General features: G+C 38.9%; 2 protein-coding genes and 1 long non-coding RNA gene across 3 annotated transcripts; all 3 read right to left on the bottom strand.

Annotated features, from left to right (window-relative positions):
- Positions 1 to 5,235: 5,235 nt before the first annotated feature.
- LOC137087819 (GTPase IMAP family member 7-like) lies at positions 5,236 to 9,462 on the bottom strand. Its single transcript, XM_067452085.1, has 2 exons — positions 9,150 to 9,462; positions 5,236 to 7,198 (listed from the first exon to the last, which is right to left on the bottom strand). Exons 1-2 carry the CDS (start codon positions 9,154 to 9,156, stop codon positions 6,015 to 6,017), a joined length of 1,191 nt encoding a protein of 396 aa, XP_067308186.1. The 5' UTR covers positions 9,157 to 9,462; the 3' UTR covers positions 5,236 to 6,014.
- Positions 9,463 to 9,594: 132 nt separating this feature from the next.
- Positions 9,595 to 19,906, bottom strand: LOC137087808 (uncharacterized). Its single transcript, XR_010907538.1, has 4 exons — positions 19,768 to 19,906; positions 19,077 to 19,266; positions 16,325 to 16,373; positions 9,595 to 10,070 (listed from the first exon to the last, which is right to left on the bottom strand). It is a non-coding gene; the product is annotated as an uncharacterized lncRNA (long non-coding RNA).
- Positions 19,907 to 19,929: 23 nt separating this feature from the next.
- On the bottom strand, positions 19,930 to 24,658 carry LOC137072432 (GTPase IMAP family member 7-like). Its single transcript, XM_067440416.1, has 3 exons — positions 24,544 to 24,658; positions 20,060 to 20,868; positions 19,930 to 20,013 (listed from the first exon to the last, which is right to left on the bottom strand). Exons 1-3 carry the CDS (start codon positions 24,548 to 24,550, stop codon positions 19,930 to 19,932), a joined length of 900 nt encoding a protein of 299 aa, XP_067296517.1. The 5' UTR covers positions 24,551 to 24,658.
- Positions 24,659 to 25,285: the final 627 nt, after the last annotated feature.

Below are 25,285 nucleotides of genomic sequence, written 5' to 3'. Positions count from 1 at the left end.
AGAAATCCTTGTCATTAGAGATTTCAATGTGAACTGAGACTGTAAGAAGGACAGAAAAGTACTCAAACGTATTACGGATACTTTTAGTTTTTCTCAAAATATTGAGTAACCTACAAGAATCACAAGACAGTCAAAAAACCAAATAGACTTGCTTTTCAGTAACAAGCCGGAAATAATTACTAAATCTTATAATTTTCTGATGGGTATCGCAGACCATAATCTCATATTATTCTCTAGAAAACTAACTAGGTCAAGGGTCAATAATGATTTCTCAAATCCATCAAATAATAGCTCACCATTTGATTTTTTTTTTTTTTACCCAGAAATCAACAACAAAATGTGGCCATAGCTTTATCATCAGTGGATTGGGAGCTAATCCTGTCCAGTGATGAACCTAATTTGTGTTGCAGTCAACTTCACAAAAGTGTAAAAGAAGCTATATCTATACATTCCACCAGAGGGAAATATAAATTAAAGATGCTATTGGCCATGGTTGAACAAAGAATGTAAAAATATGATGACAACAAGAGACCAATTACTGAAACAATTTCTGAAAACCGGTCTTATTATAGACCGACAGAGATTTACTCATATGCAAAATAAAGTAACAGCAAGTCTAAGACAGGCAAAAGATAACTTTTTCATAAATATAATAAAGATCGCAAAAGGAAATGGCAAAATAGTATGGCAACATCTAAACAAATTGTTTAGCCATCAGTCAAACAAAAATAATAAGGAAATCAGGCTTCAGGTTATTAATGACCCCTTATCTATAGCTACTAATCTAAATAGTTTTTTCATAACTTCTGTAAAGGAGATTGCCCAACACTTCAGTCCATCTGTTTGCTAATATCAGTGACACAGATCACAATGTGTTCAGAATTACTGAGATCTCAGATCATGAAGTGGCCAAAATTATCGCTGGCCTAAAAAACTCAAAAACGCTAGATGCTTTTGGTCTTAATACGATTTTTTTCTGAAAGATTTGAAGGATCCTCTTGTACGACCAATCACCCATCTTCTTAACATGTCCTTTAAACACTCCATAGCCCCAATTGACTGGAAAGTAGCCGCAGTGACGGTAATTTTTAAATCGGGTGATAAAACAGACATTGCAAACTACCGACCTATAAGCATACTTCCTGTTATCTCCAAAATAGCTGAGAAATGGGTGGTCAAACTCCTCACAGATCATTTGGAAAACACTCAGCCTTCATTATATCACTACAATTTGGCTATCGAACCCATCACTCCACTGATACTGCCCTGTGTATGTTAATAGAAAACATCCAAAGCTTACCTGACAGGAGTCCTTGTGTTGGGGCTGTGTTTTGGGGATTTGAAGAAAGCCTTTGACTCTGTTAACCATCTGATCTTGCTGTGAAGGTTGACACAGTTCAATATTTCCAACCAAGCACTCCAATGGTTTACATCATATCTCTCCCACAGGAAACAATACGTGGTAGTTGATGGTGCAAAATCTTTGTGCTTAGACTGCGATGTTGGTGTGCCTCAGGGGTCTATCCTTGGGCCGATTTTATTTTCTCTTTTTATTAATGAATTACCAAGTGCTTGTCCAAATGTTTTCGCCCAGATGTATGCAAATGACACAGTCATCTACACTCAAGCCAAAACCTTTCAGCAAGCTGCTGACAATCTCACAATTGCATTGTCGTCTGTGCACAGCTGGCTGAAGGATTCATGTCTCTTGTTAAACACCACTAAAATGGTCTGTATGTATTTCTCAAAACGTAACTTTGAATTAAACAGATCAAATGTTTTTATAAATGGAGTAGAACTTGATCTTGTTTCAGCATTTAAGTAACTTGGGGTTACCCTGGATCCAACATTGTCATTTAAATATCATGTAAAAAAAATTGGCACAAGTAATTAAATTCATTAATTGTAATTTTCAACATATTCGAAATAATCTAACCATGAGTGCCGCTAAAACTTACTTTTACTCCATGATAATTTCTCATATGGACTATTGTATGCTAGTTGGTCCCTTGCTTGTCCCAAAACACTTAAAACCATCGGAAATCTTTATAAAAAAATAAGTGATTAAAAACCCATCACAACCCATTCTCACTCCCAAGGCGTCAAAATCCGAAGCATGGTCAAGTGCCTTCTGCGTCACAATGAAGACGCTAAAGGTGCCCCTAGGCGTAGTTTTTCGACACTCTGGGTGCTCCATTCATTTCGATAAAAAAACCTTTGCCGTCATACACAGACGCACTGGGTATGGGAATATTATCGTCATGGTGATAAACGTGTTTCCGCCTCGGTGAGTAATGTAGCCAATCACAGACATGTTTGTAGATATCTCAACGCAGTTGGCCAATCACAGGTGTTGAACTTGGAATCCACTCACCGCTCGAGTGTTTGTCTGGGTGCTGAGTTCAGTTAACATGCGCGTCTCTGTAAGTGCAGGCATTGTGAAAATAAGAGCTTCAATGTATATCAGCTTCACTGCGGAAATCTGTGAGATTGCGTTTATTGAATGAGTGACAACTTTTAGTGATTATAAAGGGAGCACTCTTTGATCAAGTGCCTTCCGCGTCACAATGAAGACGCTAAAGGTGCCCCTAGGGTCTTTTTTTGACGCGCTGGGTGCTCCATTCATTTCAATGAGAGCTTTGGTGTCATACACAGACGCATTTAATTATTTGGGTTTGTAAAAGCAGACTACTTAGACTAGTACTTAGCCTAGTAGCAGGCTACTTTTATATTTTGGAGCAACTAACCCAACTTTCCGCTAATAAGATGCTATTATTATGAATTCTTACGGAGGATTACAGATCCTAGACAAGCAGTTATGGGCAGCGTTTCCCTCCTAAAGCAGAAGCAGCAGCAGGTGGCAGTGGTTTGAGTGAGAAATGACACGCTATTATCAAGTCCGTCTCAAGCTCGGGACAGCGATGTCCATGAGGTCTGTAGACAATGAGTAATGTAACCTTTGAGTCCTGGCAGAACTTGCCCAAGAGTTTTATTATATATATTTTTTTCTTAATTTTTGTTAGCTTGTTGTTACTTGTGAACAGCATTCAGCCAATCAGAATTCATCCTACTTTAAAGAGCTCAAAATAACAATATAAACATAATATTGTCCATTGTTGTGACCCTATATAATAATAATAATAATTTGTTACATTTATATAGCGCTTTTCTAGGCACTCAAAGCACTTTACATAGAAGGGGGGAATCTCCTCAACCACCACTAATGTGCAGCATCCACCTGGATGACGGTGTGTGACGACGGCAGCCATATTGCGCCAGAACGCTCACCACACACCTGCTGATTGGTTGAGAGGAGACAGAGTATTGAAGCCAATCAGGAGAGGGTGAAGATTAGGAGACCATGATGGACAGTGGCCAATGGGCAAATTTGGCCAGGATGCCGGGGTTACACCCCTACTCTTTATCGAAGGACATCCTGGGATTTTTAACGACCACAGAGAGTCAGGACCTCGGTTTAACGTCTCATCCGAAAGACGCTATTATTATTATAGCTAGCTTAACAGTTATCATTTGTGAACTGGACAGCGAAGTTCTTAAAAGAGGTAGTAAACGTTAGGTCACAAGTAAATGTTTGGACTGTCAATCAATGACAATTTTAAATCTTGATTAATCACACACTTATCGTGAAATTAGGCATATGCCATTTATCTCATTAAACACATACATTTTCATCATCATGCTATATCCAGCAAAGTAAACAATCAGATTGAAAGGAGGTTCTTATTAAACTGTATTTTCTGCAAGCTTCAAGAATCATTGCAGTGATTTGTGGTCTTAAAAATATTAATATTTAATAATAATATTAATATTGAGCTTTGGGTCACTCATCACCTAACGTCCCCTAAGGTGTATTTGAATGCCCGATGATTCCTTCCTATATTACGGGGCACCAGACAAGGAATTCACCATGACATTAAATAACAATCATGAACGATTGTTTACTGAATTAGAATTATACATTTTAGTCATCTGTTTGTCACAGTTTGTCATCTGACCAATCTGAAGGATTTGTGTGATATTGTTAACTTATAGAGCCTCTTACTGTATTAACAACACAAAAGAAGACACAAGTGTAATGAAAGGATTTTATTAACAAAATGATAGACAACTACTAAATGGATAAAGTGCAAAGAAATTGATGAATTCAAGGGACAGAATTGGATTTTATTATGGCAGTTACAAGTGATCCTATGGAAAGATAAACAGCAATAAGCTAAACCTTCTTATGAATTCTTTATACACATGTATAAACTCAGTGATAAAAGATGCCAGTATATTTTGACATGGAAGTTTCTTTATGGCATAAAGAAACCTAAGCTGTTGCAAGTTTTATTGCTAGGATGTGGATTGAAAAAGTCATCCTGAAGATTACAGCTTTTATTGTAGTACATGTGTATAAAGCTTGGAACATACTCTGCAAGAACAAATACATTTGTTCATTTTCTGGAGGTAGTAAGAATGAGAACAAAGTTCGTTCTGGCAGTAAATGCCATACTTCACGAGAAAAGCAGGTGCCGATCATCTGCGTTTCCCCGCATTAACCACGCTCACTTTAAATGTCTGACCAAACTCACAATAGTTCTCGGACACCCGCAAGAAAAAAGTTCTGCTCAGGCGATGTTAAGAACAAGCTGCGAGAACTCCCAAACCTGGGCTGCGAGAACTTTTTTCTATTCTTGCGGAGTATGTTGCAGCCTTGAGTCACAAAAGAGACATTAAAATGTAATGCGATACAAAGTCAGTAGAGAGGGTTGGATTGTTTTCCTTCCCAGTATGGGCGTGGCCTAAATATGCTCTGTCTCTATTGGCCAAGGCCCACTCGAAAGGTTATTTGACTGACATTTAACACAACCAATCACAGTTTGTTTTGGTCTGCATCATGTTTAGGGGCGTGAAACTCTAAAGGTAATGTCCCAACAATAACAGACCAGTGTGCATCTGTAAATGATTCATTCAAGAACGTAGTTTACTGCAACAATTGAGCCGCAAACTTCACATACTTTTGAAAATCCAGCGTTTAGTTGATCCTGATAGGGATCTGTTACTGTTTTTTACTCATTATGTAACGGAAATTCAAGCTCTTTTTGAGCAAGATCATTTTTAGATGATCAATTGAAATGTTTCCTTATGTTTGCACAATCAATTATTTCAGAAACGTTAACACTGCTTTATCCAATTTAGATTTTCTGTTATGGCATCAGTTAAAGTAAAGTGGCCGATTTTAGGTCAAAATCACAGTTCATCATTCCAGATCATTTCCCTCAAGTGCTCTGCTTTGAAATTCTGTGAGGAATAAGATGTGCACGATTGAGAAGCATCTGGCCAATCACAAAATTCAACATTGCACAGCCAATATCACAAAATATCCCGCTACGTTTTTATTGTATATTACACTACATTTATAGTATATGGCTATTATACTGTAGTCTATTGAGTGGATAAAATATAAAAATAATTTTAAAGGTTCTGTGGAGTATAAAGACCTTACACAATAAACAGTTATGTTTTTACTACCTTAAAATGAACCGTTTCTAACTCATTATTCCGCGGGTCCCCTTACAGTGAAATCGGCATTTTGCGCCATCATGTTTCTACAGTGGCCCTAAATGGACAAACTTCTCTACAGAGCGCTAGTCACTCTGCTCTCTCCGACAATAACATCTTAGTCCTCTGTTGGTCTGTGTAGCTTATCTATGTGCTCTGAAAGGGAGGGGTGAGCTTTGGGTGATGCAATTCACAACCTCAACGCTAGATGCTGATAAAATTAACACACTGTACCTCTAATTTCTCCACAATAACAAAAAAACTTTTTTGTTCCAGTTTTTTCAGTTTTTTTTTTTCTTGGAAGCCATCCGCAATCAAATTTCACTTACCGGACACAAGCCCCCCATTCAAACCCCCCACCCATTAAAAATAATTATAGCACATACAACAATGATAATATAATCTATGCCATAAATCACTAAAACCTGCTCTTTTCTCTCTAATCAGTACTATTGACTAAACCACATTTGTGTTGATATTTCTGTCTTTTTCACTACACCTTTGGCATTCCCATAGTTGAGTTTGGCTGTGTTCTTTATTGCGTCACACACCGAATCGCCCTCTTTTGTTGCTTTGTATCCAGTAATTCCTCCTCCGATCGCTCCAGCCAGAACTGCAGTTCCAAAAGCAACTCCTGTAGCTCCAGCAAGACCTGGGCCAGTTAATCCAACACTAGCCCCTGCAGCAATAATCCCTGCCTTCACCCCTGCTACTCCTGCTACGATTCCTGTGGCTCCGGCGGCTCCGGCGGCTCCGGCAGCTGCACCTGCTGCAGTTCCTGCTTTCACCATTATGGGAATGTGAGCAACTTTAAGTATATTTACGACAGATGCCACTGCCACACCGATGCCCAGGAAAGCACCGGTCAGCACCCCTGTGGTTACTCCTGCAAGCCGAACGAGAAGTCTTTTGCGCACAATCTTTTTCGCTACTTCTCTCTTTTCTTCTGCCAACAAATTGACCTCCTTTACATTCTTCATCTCCTCTTGAATCTCTTTCTCCACTATCTGAAGCAGCTCATTGGTGTAGCAGCCGTTCTTACTGTCCTTCAGCTTCTGCTCGAAGTTCTCCAGCAGATTTTTCACCTGAACCCTGTTGCTTCTGTATCCCATTTGCTGCTTATCCCAGTATTTATTGTCGATGACGTGACAGCGGCCTCCACATTTATCAACAAGCAACTGTAGCTTTGGACTCAGCTTCACAAATTTCTCGATGGTTTGACCTTCTAGCTGTTCTCCATGAGTGAATAAAACCACTGAATGATTAAATATGTCTTGTCCACAACACTCCAAAATTTTATCCACAGTCTCCATTTCTTGTCCCGTGTATCTCCCGACCTTCATGACGATGGTAAATATGTCTGGACCCGGAGAGCTTTCAATCACGGATCTAATGATCTCAAATTTGATGGTCTCCTCATCCATTCCCGTGTCAAAGAGTCCAGGCGTGTCAATAATGGTGATCTTCTTGCCATCAATCACCCGTATTCCACTGACACATTCAGCCGTCACAGACTCCGGGGAAGCTTTACTCTTGAAGACATGCTGTTTGAGAATCGTGTTCCCGGAGCTGCTCTTGCCATCTCCAGTTTTCCCAAGAAGCACGATCCTTTTCTCAGGTTGAGATTCAGAAGCTGTTGGAGAAATATGCTGTTTGTTAGTAAAGGGGTATGCAGAACAATACAGTTCTTTACCGTAAACCACAATATGAAAGACCATTTTCACCACGTAAGGAAATAAAATTATGCTTTTGATTATACTTATAATTATGAAAAAAATATATAGAAATTGAGATAAAAAGTAAAAAGGATACAACATACTAGCAACACTAGCCTAGAAATCTAAATGCACCCTAGCGGCAGCAAATCTAAACTGCCGCGAGTATCGTCTTGCAACTCTCAATACACGCTTGAGCTGGTTAGGCCAATCACATCGTGTATAGAGTCAGTGGGCGGGGCATAACATAATGACGACCGAGTTGCGCTTAGCGTGCTATTAGTAAACAGAGAAACTGGCGAACGGCGGTCTTTCGAATCAGCTTTGATCGCAACTCTGGAAGACTTGGAGTTAAGCTTTTCTCTGAGAAAAGAACAAAGAACGGCACTGAAGTCATTCTTAAGAAGCGATGATGTCTTTGGAATTTTGCTGACCAGATACGGCGAAAGTTTAATCTGTCAACGAGCTCCGCTTCACCTTCGTTGCTCTGGTTGGTGTAGCGCTATCCTATCGCGTGCAGAGGGAGTTTGAAAGACGACCGTTTATCCGCCCATCGGATTGAGCTGCCAATGGTGAGTTTCCAGACCAAACATCTTGATGTGGGTCAGTCTTGTCAGGCTACAGTAACATGTCTTCTTGTTAATAAATTTGGTGTAGTAATTTAAGTGTCAAAGTCAAATTAACTGTTTATGGATGATCTTTTAGCATAACGACGCAAGAGGGAGCTCGCCAATCAGCTCAGGAAGACTGAGAACAAAGAGAAAAAAAACATTTAAAGCCACAAGAAAAGAAAGCATCTCCCGGTAGAGATTTAACCTGGAGAGGAAAACAAATGCTTACTCTCATTCGACAGATGGAGAGATCTAATAGGCATTTGAGATATGCCATTAAAAATGTTATGTTGGAAAGTGAATTTGAATGCTCAAATTGCGAAATATTTAAACTTTAAACTTAAAGAGAAGTTCGGAACTCTAGACTCATAAGGAGAGCCGAACTTGCCTTGCAGAATGTGTGGATTTTTATTTTACTTTAGATGTGGTGTAATCTTCTGTTTACTAGATGTGTATGACTTGCTTAAAACATTTAACTCCTATCATATTATATGAAGGGGGGGGGGGGGGTCTAGGACTGTTTAAAGGTGTTAAAGAGATAAGGAGAAAAGAGAAGTTCATCCTAACTGCCAGACATATATTTAGAACTGGCAGTTTCAGAAAGGTCCTTTAGAAGCCCTTTCACTAGTAAATGTATGTGTGATATATGTGCACAACCTGTTATTGCGTCACACTCATACATATTTTTGGAAGTTAAAAACTGTTCTACATAACCTTATAAGGAATCACCAAACCATAAAGGTGGTGAATTTGCAAGGGATTGTGACAGGAAGAGCGGGACAATAAAAGGACCATGAAGAAGGACTTTTGGGGCCGTACTCCGGGTGAAGACTACATGCCGTTTCATTATTTTTGTATTTTGTTGTAATTTGTATTCTGAAACTTATCTTAAGTATACAAGGAACAATTAGTCTGTGGCTATTCTTATACACTTTTTATTAAGTCTCAGAGTGATTTTTTTCCAAAGACTATCTATATTCTACACAATTTAGTTATATCAATATATTAGCAACCTGACCAGTTCATCCGAACTCTAGACTGAGTTGGTGACAGGACACCGCTGGGGACAGAGGTTTCATTTTTGGGTGAACTGTCCCTTTAAGAGAGGGAATGCGATCTGAATTTTTAAAGGATATAAACTCTAGTAGCTTTTCTTATTAAATACAGAAACACTTGCAATTGTTCAAAGTTAAAGTTCAAAAACACTTTAAAATCATGTTTTCGAATAAATAGAATCATTTAGAAAGTAATTTCTTACCTCCCATGTTCTTCTCTCGTCTTCAACTGCGGTGCTTTAATGTATAAAATTATAATAATGTAATGATGTTTTCTTCTAAAATGTTATCCTCTTGTTATTCTCTTATCCCCCAGGTCTGTTGAATTAACAAAATATACTATAAAATCAAATGCCAGCGAACAGTTTGAAGAAGTGCCATTTGCTGTGTATCAGTAAACATACTGAAGAGTTTGGTGCTCAAAACACTCTTGAATGAGTCATTTGACACTAAATATGAGCTACATGAATTACCAGAGTGACAAGTTCTGTGAGTTTTCCCTGACATACTTCTGAATGTCACAGCCTTATTCTCACACCAAAACTTTTTCAAAATCAGAGCCATGAAACTCTTCCTGTAAACAGAGTTGGCTCAGTTATTAGCAGTAAAATAATACTAGTGGTAAATAATACTATTTAGCATTTTTTTTAACATCGCCACTGGCCGATGTGTCTCGTTATGTATGTAACCCTTGTTCCCTGAAGGAGGGAATGGAGGCACAACATCAGAGACCGACGGATAAATCACTGCTCAGAACCGGTTCTCAAGGATTCAGAGGCAAAGGTCCAGATGCTCCACCACATCCGGCACAGAGGATAATGAGGACAGAGTTTGCTTCTGGAGGATATAGCAGCATAATGCAGCAAGCCGACAAGTGCCAGGGCCTTTCAGAATCTAGCGAACGTTTTAGGTGTTGCCAAGCCTGCAGCTCTACAGATGTCTGACAGCAAAGACCACGTGTCAGCGCCCAGGACAAGGCAACACTTCTAGTAGAGTGTGCTTGCACCCTAAGCGGACAGGCCACATCTTATGCTTGGTAAGCCAAGGTGATGGCATCCACTATCCGGTGGCAGGGTTCCACGAGTCCTGGAAAACCTGGAAAATGAAAGATCAATTTTCCAGTCCTGGAAAACACATGGAAAAGAGGAAAAAAATGTAAAAATGTCCTGGAAATGGGTTAAACATTTCACGCATGAATGTCTGTTTTCAAGCAAGTACACAATTTGACATCTCAGTACGCTGGTAGGACTTGCTCCTCTAAACTACGGACATTGGCCCTCATTTATCAAAAGTGCGTACACCAAATTTCCAGCGTACACCTTGCGTACACCCAAACCCACGGTGACTTTGAGATTTATCAATATGGACGTTGGCGTACGGCACGCTCAAATCCTACGCCAGCTCAGGAGGTGGTGTACGCACGTTTGAGTTAGTGGGAAAATGCGCAGAAAAGCAATTCCTAACACCACAAAACGCACTGACAAGATATGCTATATGACCCACTGTAAAAAACCACAACAACAACATTCAGTGTTTATTTTTGTGCAACATGAACGTCAATGTTTAATTTTTGTGACTTTACCAAAGCGTTTGATTTGTAGGCATATGTATTCCTCCAGTCGCGAGCCCGTGCGTAGGATCGTCAGTGATCAGGGAGTCAGCCCATTGACTTATGTCCTAATCAGTGCCCTGACTAGTGGACTAGTGAGATGATTGAGCGCGCCCGATCTCCACGTCGGAGAAGTTTCGCTTCTTTGCCGTCTTCTGTTTGTCCATGGCGTAAAATGAGGGCGTGGGGGAGGTGGAGACTTGAATATATAGGGGCGTGTTATTCTAATGACGATCGTTTTCAGCCGCAGCATTTATCCAGGGCAAGTATTGCGTACACCTGGATTGCAGAGGTACGCACAGCTTCATAAATCAGGCGGTGAGAGGAGTGTAAGCATAATCTTACGCCAACATATACACCAGTTTCTACGCAAGATTGATAAATGAGGGCCATTGTGATTTATGTGGCAAATGTGCACATGCGGTACTCCTGTCTGACAACCAGTGTTAATTTCGTTAAAGAAAACTATGATGAAAAATATTCGATGATGACCTTTTTCCCCCCTGACTAAGATAAGACGATGAGAGACGACACCCACGTCATTAAACGATAACTGTGACTAATAACACATGCAATATCACTTACGAAATAAGACGACACTGAAATGTGTATAAACATTTTTTTAAACTCAACCAAAATCCCTTGTTTTGCCGAATAAATGAGACAACACATTACATTCTGTTTCTACGAGCGTTCATGCTTACGGTTGCCAGATTTAAATAATTAATCCCCAGGCAGAGCTTTTCTGTTAAAAGAACATGTTTCTTCTCTGTCTTTTCAATAGTATCTGGCCATCATAAGCACGCGCACTCTCTCTACAGTGTTGAAGAAGTGAGGATGATCTGAAAACACAGACAAGTAAGCTGGAGTTCAGCGATCTTCATTTGAGATTTTCTACTTAAATGAAAGTGTCATTCAGTCTGTCTGCGTTCTGCCACAAGCCGCTTGCACTGTTTGTGTGATTTAAATCTGTGATTAAAATGCCGGCTGATACATCAGTGTTTTTAATTTTGATCATATTATACAAGCAAGAATGGAATGTTTCCCGAATATCCACACGATTTCAAATGTGACATTGATTTTATGCAACAGTTCAACAAGCTAAGGGTAACTTTTGTTGAGGGATGATGTAACGTTACTACATTTAAAACAGTATTGTCAGTTGGCTATTGCTCCATTTTGCAACGAAAGCCACAGCAGAACCGCAGCACACAGAGGTGTATAATACATAGAATAAAGATATGAAAAAGCTAAGGTATGAAAAGTAGGCCTAATTTATTAGTAATTAAATGTAGTAAACAGTCAATGTAAGCATGGGCGTAGATTACGCGGGGGACGTGTCCCCCTCACTTTTAATAAAATGTATTTTCGTCCCCCGCACTTTTACTGGGTTTCACCGATTCTAGTCGACTCGCTCCGAGCGGGATTCGAACCTGCGCGAGGGCGGGCAAGTTAACAGGGACGCTAAAAAACAGCTTTCTCTAATCTCGGTTGAGAGCGCGCTTCTTGAGGTCACGGGCAAATGTATTTACATAGAAACCAAAGTGAATACATCAAGATTTAAATTCAGAGACAAAAAATTATCTATGCAGGACCTGTAATTTTATTCGAATTTAAATATGAGGAGGGCGCTCTCACAGAAAGTCCAAAAGCGGATTCGTAGAGGTAATACCTCTGGAGCTGTAGCTGAGCTGAAGGAAAACAATCGTTATGATGATGAAACGTGACGACGACAATCAGACGATTGCGACAATATATGCTTTGTGTGTTTTTCAAGTCATCTCAATGTAGGCTATTTATTGACAATAAAGTAGGCTATATGAATAATGCAGCTTTTAATGTTTAGTATCTTCTGCTCACCAAGGCTGCATTTATGTAATCAAAAATAGTTAAAACAGTACTATTTTGAAATATTATTACAAATTAAAACAGCTTTTTTTCTATGTGAATATATAGTAAAATAATTCCTGTGATCAAAGCTGAATTTATCATCATTACTCCAGTCTTCAGTGTCACAAGATCCTTCACTAATCGTTATAACCAAGATATAATAATCAAGATATAATCAAGATATAAGATATAAAAAATAGTTTTATAATCAAAAAAAATTTATAATTATTATCTGTGTTGAAAACAGTTGTGCTGCTTAAAAATGTCGTGGAAACCACGATAGCCTACATGTTATTTTTCAGGATTCTTTAATGAATAGAAAGTTCAATGGACAGCATTTATTTGCATTTATTAAATACATTATCTTTTTTAATATTAAAAATATCACTTGTGATCAATTTAATGCATGCCTGATCAATAAAAGTATTAATTTCTCTCTTTTTTAATTTTACCACAAATGTTTAGATGGTTTCCACAAAAATTAAGCAGCACCTTGAGCAGCAAAACAGATAATAATCATAAATGTGTGTTGATCATCAGATCCTCATCTGAGAATGATTAGTGAAGGATCATGTGACACTGAAGACTGGAGTAATGACGATAAATTCAGCTTTGATCACAGGAATAAATCACACTTTACTATATCTTCACATGGAGAACAGCATGGATTACATCAGAATATATCTATATTTTTTTACATTGCATAAAATCTATGGAATCTTAATGCACAATTGTTTGTAGAAAATAAACCTATCATAAAATTGGCATAAAAAATAGGAGAATAATATTATAGATATTAATTAGTGGTTATTGTTCAGCAGTGTATTTGATATCTTGCCCAATTAAAAGCAAGAGATGTGATAAATTATATTGGTCCAAAAAAAAAGGGGGGGGGGTGGTATTACGAAATTTCTGTCCCCCTCACTTCTGAAAAGATGGCTACGCCCCTGAATGTAAGCATTATTAGACTTAAATTTGTGTTGTTGTCCTTTATAGGCAGGAGTTAGTGACGATGTCAGGTAAAACACTGGCGATATTCAGCCCACTGTCTAGAATTCTTAGCCCTAAAGTGGAGCGTCTGCGAGAAGTTTAGTCATTGGCTTAAAGGACACACATTCTCTGTCTGGACAGATAACAATCCTCTAATGTATATAATGACTAAACCGAAGCTTGATGCCTGCGAACAACGCTGGGTCGCGAAGAAAGTCCCTTATACCTTCAAGATATGTCATGAAAGAATCCAAAATAATCAAAGATATTTGATATTTGACTTTGAACAAAGACATTTGTTTTACTGTGTTTCACCCCCTCTCTCTTATCAGTGGGGCTGTTTGGGATTCCTAAAGACAAAGAGATGTTGAGGGCCTGTAGGCCAAATGGTGCCACACCTGTAGTACAGTGGGGGAAGTCTGATCTGATTGGTCAGTTTGAATGTCTCAGGGTTTCAGTCACATGGTCAAGGGATGAATAAAAGAAGATTGCTACTTTTTTTGGGGGTCTTTTTCCTCGGACGCTGTCTTTTTCTCTGGCTGTCGCTTCTAAGGGCCTTCTTTGGCTCTTCTCTTTGCTCTCTCTTTTTCTCTCTCTTTCTATCTCTCTCACTACCTCTCAGGTAACATCCCAGCAACACATGCTGGGTACGATTAATGGTATAAGTTTTTATCATCTCATTCATCTATTTTGTAACTATTTTAAGTGTAACCATAATCAGATTTTGTCATTAAATTCTTTCAATTATAAATGATTTGCTAACTAGTTTTGGTTTGGTATTGACTTTGAAGTGTTCCCTATTGCAATACAATATAGTCACATTAAAGCAACGCTCTCCCACATATTTTGCTATTGTAACTGCGCTTATTTCCGTCGTTGGTATAAGTAGCAGTGGGTGGTTATAGACAAGAAATGTACAGTTTTTTACCATCACGCTGATAACGTTTCTTTAGTCGTTCGGCAACCCTGCAGTCAGAACCACTGTAGGCGATCCACCCTTACAGTCACATAGCGGGCAACAAGAACATTGTGGCTGATGCTCTTAATCGAGATCCTTTTTCAAAGACAATCGGCCATAGGCTGCTCAACGAACAGTATGAGTGTTTGCTGTCTGAAGCTGAGGGAGTCAGTGAGGAAGGGATACAGGATACTTTTCAGTTGAAAGTTCAATGTCAGCGGCAGGGGTCGGAGACTGACCCAGAAAAGATCCCTCCTGTGGCTAGCTCAGGTACTTGTAGTGTTGGTGCCGTTCATGCCATTTGTGAAGCTCACGGCAAATGGGAGCTGGCAGCAGAGTCAAGAGCGGTGCAGTTGATCCAATCTGTTAAGCAGTTTGCACCATCAAGTCTTGACATGCTACCAGAACTCTCCCAGCAGGAACTTCAACAAAGACAAGATCCTAACATATCAGTGGTGATTCCTTTTGTAATTCGCAAAAGAAGGCCTTCTAGATTTGAGAGAGCAAACCTCAATCTAAATGCACTTTCTCTTAGCAAACAATGGGAGAGACTTCCCTTTCCGGATGGCATACTCTATCGAATAATTAAGGACCCCGTGTGTAAGCACAAGAGTACTGACAGTGACACGCGAGCGCCCAAACCAGTTACATATGCACAACAAAACTCATTTTGGCGTACATTCCACGATTGCACACTCCTACTATTGTACATACATCACTGAATAAAAGTTACTGGAGAACAAAGCCCAGGTGAAAAGAACGCACTATTAAATATATTAAAAATGCACTTTTAATACATTTAATAGTAATAGTCTTTTTCACCTGGGAGTGCAGAAGTGAGTGCATTTTTTTTCTTTAAAATATCGTGACATCATACAGTGACGTATCGATTCATGATTCAGATCGCATGTCAAACTGCTGAAATCACGTGACTTTCAGAATCATGAATCGATTCACTGATTCATAAAGGTTCAAAGCTTTGTTTTGAAATCGGCCATCACTCACTCAAAAACTATTCTTGTCTCTTCATAAATGATTGTAGAGCCGCTGTAGTGAGATGGGCTTTGTAACGACGTCTTTAGTGCCTTTATGGGTCTTGAGAGAGGAAATGACATCGGTGTCATTGAAGGCCTTTCTGAGCCATCGGATTTCAACACTAATATCTTAATTTGTAAAAAAGATGAACGGAGGTCGTATGGGTGACATGAGGCTGAGGAATTAATGACAGCATTTTCATTTTTGGGTGAACCAACCCTTTAATGAATTAGGACTGTTTTAAACGTCCCGTTCTTTGCGATTCCATCTTTCAAACTTTAGTTAGTGTGTAATGTTACTCTTAGAGCGTAAATAATACCTGTACAATTATAAAGCTCAAAGTTCAATGCCAAGCGAGATATTTTATTTAACAGAAGTTCCCTTTCAAAGCCTACAGCGAACGGCCGGTTTAGTCTACACCGCTGCACTTCCTGCTGTGATGACGTCACTAGAACCGTTTGTTGACTAAAGCTCCGCCCACAAGGACACGCCAAATAGGGGGCGTGGTCTCGTTGCTCTCCCATGTGGAGAAGAGCGGACATTCAGCGCTTGCTTCTCCCCGTTATGGTAAGAGGCGGGACCTTTCCGGGCAAAGTGCGCTAAGCTGCGGTCCAATCACAACACGGGACGCACTGGCCCAATCAGAACTCGTTACATGTTTCTGAAGGAGGGACTTCATAGAACAAGGAAATCATCAGGCCGTTTTTAGGACAGAGGAAACAGCGCTGTACAGATAAGTCAATAGTGTGAAAAATACTGTGTTTTTTTACACGCGAAACATGAACTCATGTTATATTGCACACTGTAAACATAATCAAAGCTTCGAAAACACGCGAAGAACGGGACCTTTAAAATCTCTACAACAGAGGTGATAATGAGATTTAGATCATACTTACTACTCTCTTCTTCGCTTGTCTCTGCACTCTGTCTTTGATAGCAGCTGATCTGAAGGGGAAAACAAATTAATTAATACTTCACAAAAATCAAGCAAATGGTGATGAATGATTTGTTTTATTTTTAAGGATAGAATGCTGAGTACAATGAACCTGGTGGGTAATATAAAAACCATTCACATCCTCAGCAGTTTCAGATGAACACTCATAAGCATCCCTTTTTAAAAATGCAATCATTGTACTTATCTTTAATTAAAAATATATTTTAGAAAATTTACAAAAGGCATGTTGTCAAGCTTGAACAAATATAAACGGCAATCAACAAACATGTTGCCATAGTTAGCTGGTCAAAGTACATTTATGTTCATAAGATATTTCAAAAGATCCTTTACCTCAATACAATGAAGTCACATTTCTCAGGAAATCAGAAATAAACAACAACATTTTGCAAATAACAAGAATGTTAATGTAATGTTGTAACTTACATGTTACATGTTGACTTAGTTATGTTTTCTGCTGATGCATTTTATAGTTTTAAGACAGACAAATGTCACCACATCACTTTTAAACAGATTCATCAAAGTCTTTAGAAAGGGACTTTATATATTATGACTACCCAGTGCTGAAGTTGCTATCTAACATTAGCTGGTGTCAGTATCATGTTACAGTGGTTAATGTCAGTACTCCTCTGTTAGCTAGCAAATGCATAGCAGCCCTATCCATAAAACACTGAACAGTGAGCTATTTATTTATGCAAAAAGCAACTAAAACTTACCAATAACTTCTGCAAGAGTATCTTCACCTCTTTGTTTCTGCTTCAATTAAATGTAGATTTGAAAAGCTTGGTTCTGATGGTCAAACTGAATGTAGCCATTAAAGGTGGGGTAAGTTATATCTGTTAACCGTTGTTGATATTTCAAATCACCGAAACAAACACGCCCCTACCCCCAAAAGGGTCTCGGCCCTATTTTGATAGCGCCGCCCCCCAGAGGCATCAACGGCTATGGCAGAATCTCTGTGTATCAAATCCAGGTCGAATATTCAATGAAAAAGTCATCCCTTCTATCACAAAAACACAAACCGTTCTTGTGAACAACTCGATAGTACACAAGCCGACAGTCCAGCTAACGAACATATTACAATTATGACAAGATTAGAGTTACAGCAATCACAAAAACACACACAACCCGTTCTCATGAACAACTCGATAGTACACAAACACACAGTCCAGCTAACGACATATTACAATTATGACCAGATAAGAGTCATAGCGATCACAAAAACACACACTGTTCTCATGAACAACTCGATAGTACACGAGCCGACAGCCCAACTAACGACATATTACAATTATGACTGGATGGGGTTATATAGATCATGAAAAGAGGAAACAAACATATATTAGGAGTATAGTATCTTACTTGTCGGAGACATTGTGTGAGCTGATGCTTGAAGCACACAGGGAGGAGATTTAGATGCTCCATACGGTGTGGAAATGAACGGGTCTTTATCATCGCTGAAGTGAGACACAATACGATCGCAAATGGACAAACAAGCGAACATGACAGAAGAGCATAGTCAAGCAGCATATATTAGGCTAGTTCTCGGCTAATGTCCGTCATGTGTGACTCGTGTGTTTTGAATAATGACGTGCACTGAGCGAGAGCGAGCGCACTTCTCACCATCAATAGTAGACACGCCCCTTACCTGCTGATTGGCTACAAGTTTGTTATTCCACTCGGCCCGTGTCCTTTTTCTTAAATGGTTTTGAAATAAGACTTACCCCACCTTTAAAGGAACTCTCCACCGTTTTTAGAAATAGGGCTTATTCAACTTCTTCAGTTCATTTAGATTCATTCATTTAGATATGTGGGCAAATGCATTTTTGTCTCAGTGCATGCATTGTTTTAGTATGGCAGGATCGCTGCTAGCTTAGCTTAGCATAATGAATGGAATTGCATGCTGCCAGCTAGCATGTCCTGAGTAAAAGTGATAAAAAAAACACCTAATTACTTCTTGTGGCCTGCGTATTCACAACAAGTAGAAATAGTGGTTTCTACAGATTAAGACTAGGTGATTTCCTAGGCAGATATTGACATGGGACTATATTATGGGGAAGCACAGGCGAAGCTGAGATATAACGGCGCTCATCCTCACGCACTCTGGCTGTTAAGAGATCGCAATGTGTTGCCTGATATCTCTGCTTCATAACAGCCTCAGATTTTAAATAAAGCCTGACCACACTTGTGCCTTCAATTTAGTTGTAGTTATAAGTCGTTATACTACATTCACATAATATGTTTATACATGAAGAAAAATATTTAATATAGTTACATTTCTTTTTATGTTTTAGCCTATATATCGCTATATTAATAACTGTCTGAGTAATTCTGAGTATTCAGCTGTAAGCTCTCAAGTGTTGGCTTTCTAAATATATATGGGTTATGTGTATATTCAGAATAACTTATGAGCAGCTGTCTTTTTACTATGAGTATGTCTAAATGCTCCTCCATTTGCCAAATCTGGGGGTGATAAGCAAGGGGTTAAGCAAAAATGTATTACCAATGTACTTTTAATATACTTTTTAGAAATATATTAAAAGTATGCTTGCATTTATATTTTTTAAAAGTATATTTTAGCATATATTTATTACCTTTTTTAAATATTAAATACGTTTAATATACATTTTAGAAATGCACTTCAAATAAGTATGTTGTAAATACAATGTATATATTTAATAGTAAGACTTTTTCACCTGGGGAGACACAGCAGGAGAGTAGATTCCAACAGAAAACAAATAATAAAAACAGTAATCCAACGGATGATGTGTTATTCCCTGAGGCAAAAAATAGGCAGTCTTCACGTGGTCCAAAACCCTCTTAAAAGCTCAAAATAAACAAAAACAAATGAGAGAGGAGCGGCAGCCAAACACGCCAGCATACCCCCTGTCAAAAAACGGAATAAAAGATACACATAATGAAAGGATTCATCAAATAACTAGATGTTCAGCTTATTCTATGACCATCATCACCTTTTTGTGTTAAAAACAAATTTGTCAATAAACTTTTTGGCAATTGATTGTTATTATTATTCAAGATGTGTCTCATCATTTTGTTTGAAATAAAAATAATTACAGCACATACAACAATGATAATATAATCCAGTGGTTCCAAAACCTGTCCTGGAGGACCCCCAGCACTGCACATTTTGTATGTCTCCCTCATCAGACACACCCACTTCAGGTCTTGCCATCTCTACTAATGAGCTGATGAGTTGGAGCAGGTGTGTCTGATGAGGGAAACATGCAAAATGTGCAGGGGCTGGTGGTCCTCCAGGACAGGTTTGGGAACCACTATGCCATAAATCACTAAAACCTGCTCTGTTCTCTAATCAGTCCTATTGATCAACACACGTTTGTGTTGGTATTTCTGTCTTTTTCACTACACCTTTGGCATTCTCATAGTTGAGTTTGACTGTGTTCTTTATTGCGTCACACACCGAATCGCCCTCATTTGTTGCTTTGTATCCAGTAATTCCTCCTTCGAATGCTCCGGCAAGAGCTGCAGCTACAAAAGCAACTCCTGTAGCTGCTGCGAGATCTGAACCAGCTAATCCAACACCAGCCACTGCGGCAACAATCTCTGCTGCAATTCCTGTGGCTCCAGCGGCTCCGGCAGCTGCTCCTTCACTTCCTGCTTTCACCATTATGGGAATGTGTGCGACTTTAAGCATATTTACGACAGATGCCACTGCCACACCGATGCCCAGGAAAGCACCGGTCAGCACCCCTGTGGTTACTCCTGCAAGCCGAACGAGAAGTCTTTTGTGCACAATCATTTTCGCTTCTTCTCGCTTCTCTTCTGGCAACAAATTGACCTCCTCTACATTCTTCATCTCCTCTTGAATCTCTTTCTCCACTATCTGAAGCAGCTCATTGGTGTAGCAGCCGTTCTTACTGTCCTTCAGCTTCTGCTCGATGGTCTCCAGCAGATTTTTCACCTGAACCGTGTTGCTCCTGTATCCCATTTGCCGCCTTTTCCAGTATTTATTGTCGATGACATGACAGTGGCCTCCACATTTATCAACAAGCTCCTGTAGCTTTGGACTCATCTTTACAAACTCCTCGATGGTTTGGCCTTCTAGCTGTTCTCCATGAGTGAATAAAACCACTGAATGATTAAATATGTCTTGTCCACAACACTCCAATATTTTATCCACAGTCTCCATTTCTTGTCCTGTGTATCTCCCGACCTTCAGGACGATGGTAAATATGTCTGGACCCGGAGAGCTTTCAATCACGGATCTAATGATCTCGGATTTGATGAACTCCTCATCCAATCCTGTGTCAAAGAGTCCAGGCGTGTCAATAACGGTGATCTTCTTACCATCGACCTTCCGATCTCCACTGACACATTCAGCCGTCACAGACTCCGGTGAAGCTTTACTCTTGAAGACATGCTGTTTGAGAATCGTGTTCCCGGCGCTGCTCTTGCCATCTCCAGTTTTCCCAAGAAGCACAATCCTTCTCTCAGGTTGAGATTTAGAAGCTGTTTGAGAAATATGCTGTTGTTAGTAAAGGGGTATGCAGATCGATACAGTTCTTTACTGTAAACCACAATATGAAAGACCATTTTCACCATGTAAGGAAATAAAATTATGGTTTTGAGTATACTTATAATGAAAAAAAAAAATGAATTTTTTTATAGATATATATATATATATTGAAGGGGGGGATTTTGAAATCCACTGCCGCTTCAATATACCTGTATATATTTATATCCTAATTAACTTCATAATCAAAATTCTAATCAATATTTATCCTATATTATTATAATGATTCTATCCAGTTATGATTTAGTTTTAGTTTCTTGTTTTCTAAAGTGTGTATTTGGTCTCTGAGGAGTGACTGAGGGTCTGGCCTAGAGATGTGTGATGTGTCACTAAACACTGGCAACAAGGTCATGTGTTTGGATTTTGGAGGTATCACACACCCCTAAGATGTCAGGAGTGCAGCAACAGGGTTTGCTCACTTAGCCCGGCTTCCAGATATGAAATATGGATTTGTCTTTCATTTAATTTATTATGTTTTATTCCTTTTATATTTCCTTTTACTGAAACACTAAAGACTCAAGATGAATATTGCCTGTACTATATTGTGTGTTCCTCTCACTGGAAGAAAGCACATGTTATCAGTATGTTTTGGTAAGAACTGGAGCTTAATCAGCTCCAACCTTGGAGAGACTGTGTATCTGTGTATGTGCGCAATATTCTGTGTTACAGATCAGAATGGTGTACAATGGGCACCCTAAGCGATGGGTGGACTTGTTGTTCTGGGCAAGCTGGCGCCTGCTCCAGATCTGGAAGGTCACTACGGGCCTAATTCTGGGTGAAAGCATCAACAAGTGACACGTCAGTGGAAACGTGCATCAGATTAACGGACTCGAGTGGAAATTTACCATGACTGTGCATTGTCTCTGAGCCAATCAGAACCATCCACATTGCAGTAATGACGTGGATAAGACCTTGAAAACGGTATAACTGTTGGGACAATTGTATGTACGATAGGGCGAGGCAACGAGACGGTGAGAGAGGGAGCGCGGCCTACGAACTCCTTGTGAGACTTGAAGCTGGCTTCTGCTTTTGAAACTGCAAACTATTCTTAAGTAAATTTTTCTTTTATTTAATTGGAATCCTGACTCTGTCTTCATTTCTTCACTACTGGTCCTGGGTCATAAGCTGTTAACCCCTAACAATATATATATATATATATATATATATATATATATATATATATATATATATATATATATATATATATATATATATATATATATATATATATATATTATTATAAGTATAATCAAAACCATAATTGTATTTCCTTACGTGGTTGCTTTTATATATAGAAATTGAGATAAAAAGTAAAAAGGATATAACATACTAAGCCATTTTGATGACATGAAAGGCAAATTTATGCTTTAATAAAAAGTCAGAATTACCATGAAAGAGATTGACATGCTAGGTCATAATTATGTCATAAAATCCAAATGATGACACCCCATATCTTATAATAAAATTACATTTATGACATACTAAGTCATACTTATGAGACAAAAAGTCGAAAGTCAAAAAGTAAAAATGATTAAAATATTTGACAATGTCAAAAAAGCTAAAATTATTACACAAAAAGCCAGTTATAATAATAAAATATATTATTATTATTATTATTAACCACCGTTCCAAGCTCAAGAACACTTTACAAACAGTAACAGAATAGACAGTCATAAACAGTCATAAACAGTAATTTCATATAGTTAAATAATCAGTTAAATGGATGTTTGCCATAGTAGGTGCAATGACGGAAAATGACCTGCCACCCATAGATGACAAACAAAATCTGAGAACAGTAAAAAGGTCACACCCAGAAGACTGAAGAGATCAAGGTGAAACATAAGCAGACCGTAGATCAGAGATAAGGAGACCATTGAGTGATTTAAAGGCAAGCAGAATAATTTTGTAAGTAATGTGAGATGACACAGGAAGCCAATGGAGGTTAAATAAAATTAGGGTAATATGAGCAGATTGTTTAGTGCATGTTAATATTATTTCATTGTGGGTCATGTTCAGCAAGGAAGAGGAGGCCTTGGGCTAACTAGCCATGCTGTTTGGAGTAAGGCCACTGCACCAGAGCGGCGGATGTTGGTAGTGCAGGATGTATGCCATCAGAAGGATGCTGCAAGGTGGGCCAAGGCAGTCTTTCTTGGCAAACAGGGACAGTGGACTCGATGGGACAGTGTGGAAAAGAGGAAGATCAGCTGGAATGATCTGTTGGCCATGGAAGCGAAGCGGTTGAGCTTTTCCATCAGAGAAACATACGACTTCCTTCCAACACCAGATAATCTTCACCAATGGTATGGTGAAGATCCGTAATGTGCTCTCTGTTCCATGCCAGAAGTCCGACCAGTGGAGGTGGGCTGCAGAGGTTTTGTGGCAACATCTACGACCAGACTGCTGAGAGACCTGGGAATTAAGGGCCAGAGCCAGCGTTCGGCAATCAGAGCTGTGTCCGAGGCGGCAGAAGGCAGCAGTCAGTGGCTCTGGATGAAGAGGAAAGACCCCAGCTGGGCCCCGAAGTGAGAGGGTCAGGAGGTATGCGGTCAAGAATGCTTGGCTCAGGGAGGAGGACGCCCCTGCCATGCATAGTCCCATGGAATGTTGGCTATCAACAACAATGCAACTCCTATGACTAATTGGGTATGGGACAAGTGTAGGATTGATCACCCTGTCGCTGGCCGCTTCTGGGGAGGGTGTATAGTGTGAAAGGCTGAAACACCCTAGGAACCAAAGGTACACAACTGATGATGCGTTCCCAAATTTCTTCAGGCTCTCTGTTCATGAACTCTTGGAAATGCTTGCACAAAGGATAGTAACATCTTTTCCTATGTTCTTTGAATTTGCAGCAGAATTTTTTTTCTGTATTGTACACGGGAGACGCAATGGTAATTTGGCAAAAAGAGCATTACAGTAATCACGGTGTGATGTAACAAAAGGATGCACTAGTGATTCAGCATCTTTTGGGCAAACATAAAAATAAAGTTGGGTTAAACAGCAAAGTTGGCAAAATGCAGCTTCGGAAAGTTTACTAATGTAAATATCCAGAGTCAGTGAAGGATCAAGTGTAAGTTAGGAGACTCCGAAGATTGATTGATTGATTTAATAAAATGACTTATACCTTGACACTCGTCCACATACACAAGGATGAGTGAGAGAAAAGGATACACATAAACATTCAACTTAGGTCACAAATAGAAAAAGGAAAATAAAAGTCAAAGAGTACAAAGTCGATAGAGTGGTTATCTCCTCTCCTGCACTGTTCTCATTCCTTCACAGGCGTGTGCACTCTATGCACATGCGCAGTTCATATTCTTCCTCACGTTACTGTAAATGCTTCTACATGACCGTTACAAACAGCAGAACTAAAGTCATACAGTTTTAAAACATTAATTAATAACAGAGGTTTAGTTTTGTTGTGAAATGTCCCTTTAAGAGAGGGAGTTCGATCTGAATTTTTAAAGGATATAAACTCTAGTTACTTTTCTTATTAAATACAGAAACACTCGCAATTGTTCAAAGTCAAAGTTCAAAAACACTTTAAAATCATGTTTTTGAATAAATAGAATCATTTTCGAATGCTATTAAAATGTAAAGGTGTAATTTCTTACCTCCCATGTTCTTGTCCTGTCTTCAACTGCGGTGCTTTAATGTATAAAATTATAATGTTGTAATGATGTTTTCTTCTAAAATGTTATCCTCTTATGTTATCCTCTTATGTTATCCTCTTATCCCCCAGGTCTGATGAATTAACAAAATATACTATAAAATCAAATGCCAGCGAACAGTTTGAAGAAGTGCCATTTGCTGTGTATCAGCAAAGATACTGAAGAGTTTGGTGCTCAAAACACTCTTGAATGAGTGTCATTTGACACTAAATATGAGCTACAGGAATTACCAGAGTGACAAGTTCTGTGAGTTTTCCCTGACATACTTCTGAATGTCACACCCTTATTCTCACACCAAAACTCCTTCAAAATCAGAACCATGAAACTCTTCCTGTAAACAAAGTTGGCTCAGTTATTAGCAGTAAAATAATACTAAATACTAAATAATAATTCATTTTATTTATAATGCACTTTATATTAAACAAAATCTTAACGTGCTAGAGCATTAAAACAATCAACAACAACAAAATGAATTATGTAAATAAAATTAAATATTAAACTGAAAAATTAAGAATTAACAAATCAATCAAAAGCTCTGCTAAAAAGGTGGGTTTTAAGACCATGTTTAAAAGCATCAACAGTCTGTGGGGTCAGGGAGAGCATTCCATAGACTGGGGACTGCAGAGCAGAAGGCCCGATCTCCCATGGTACGGAGATTGGTCGTAGGAGTCCTGAGAAAACAAGT

Source organism: Pseudorasbora parva, chromosome 1 (genome assembly GCF_024679245.1).
Source record: "Pseudorasbora parva isolate DD20220531a chromosome 1, ASM2467924v1, whole genome shotgun sequence".
NCBI classification, from domain to species: Eukaryota; Metazoa; Chordata; class Actinopteri; order Cypriniformes; family Gobionidae; genus Pseudorasbora; species Pseudorasbora parva.
The sequence above is the reverse complement of the archived record's forward strand: the minus strand, read 5'-3'. Positions and strand labels throughout refer to the sequence as shown.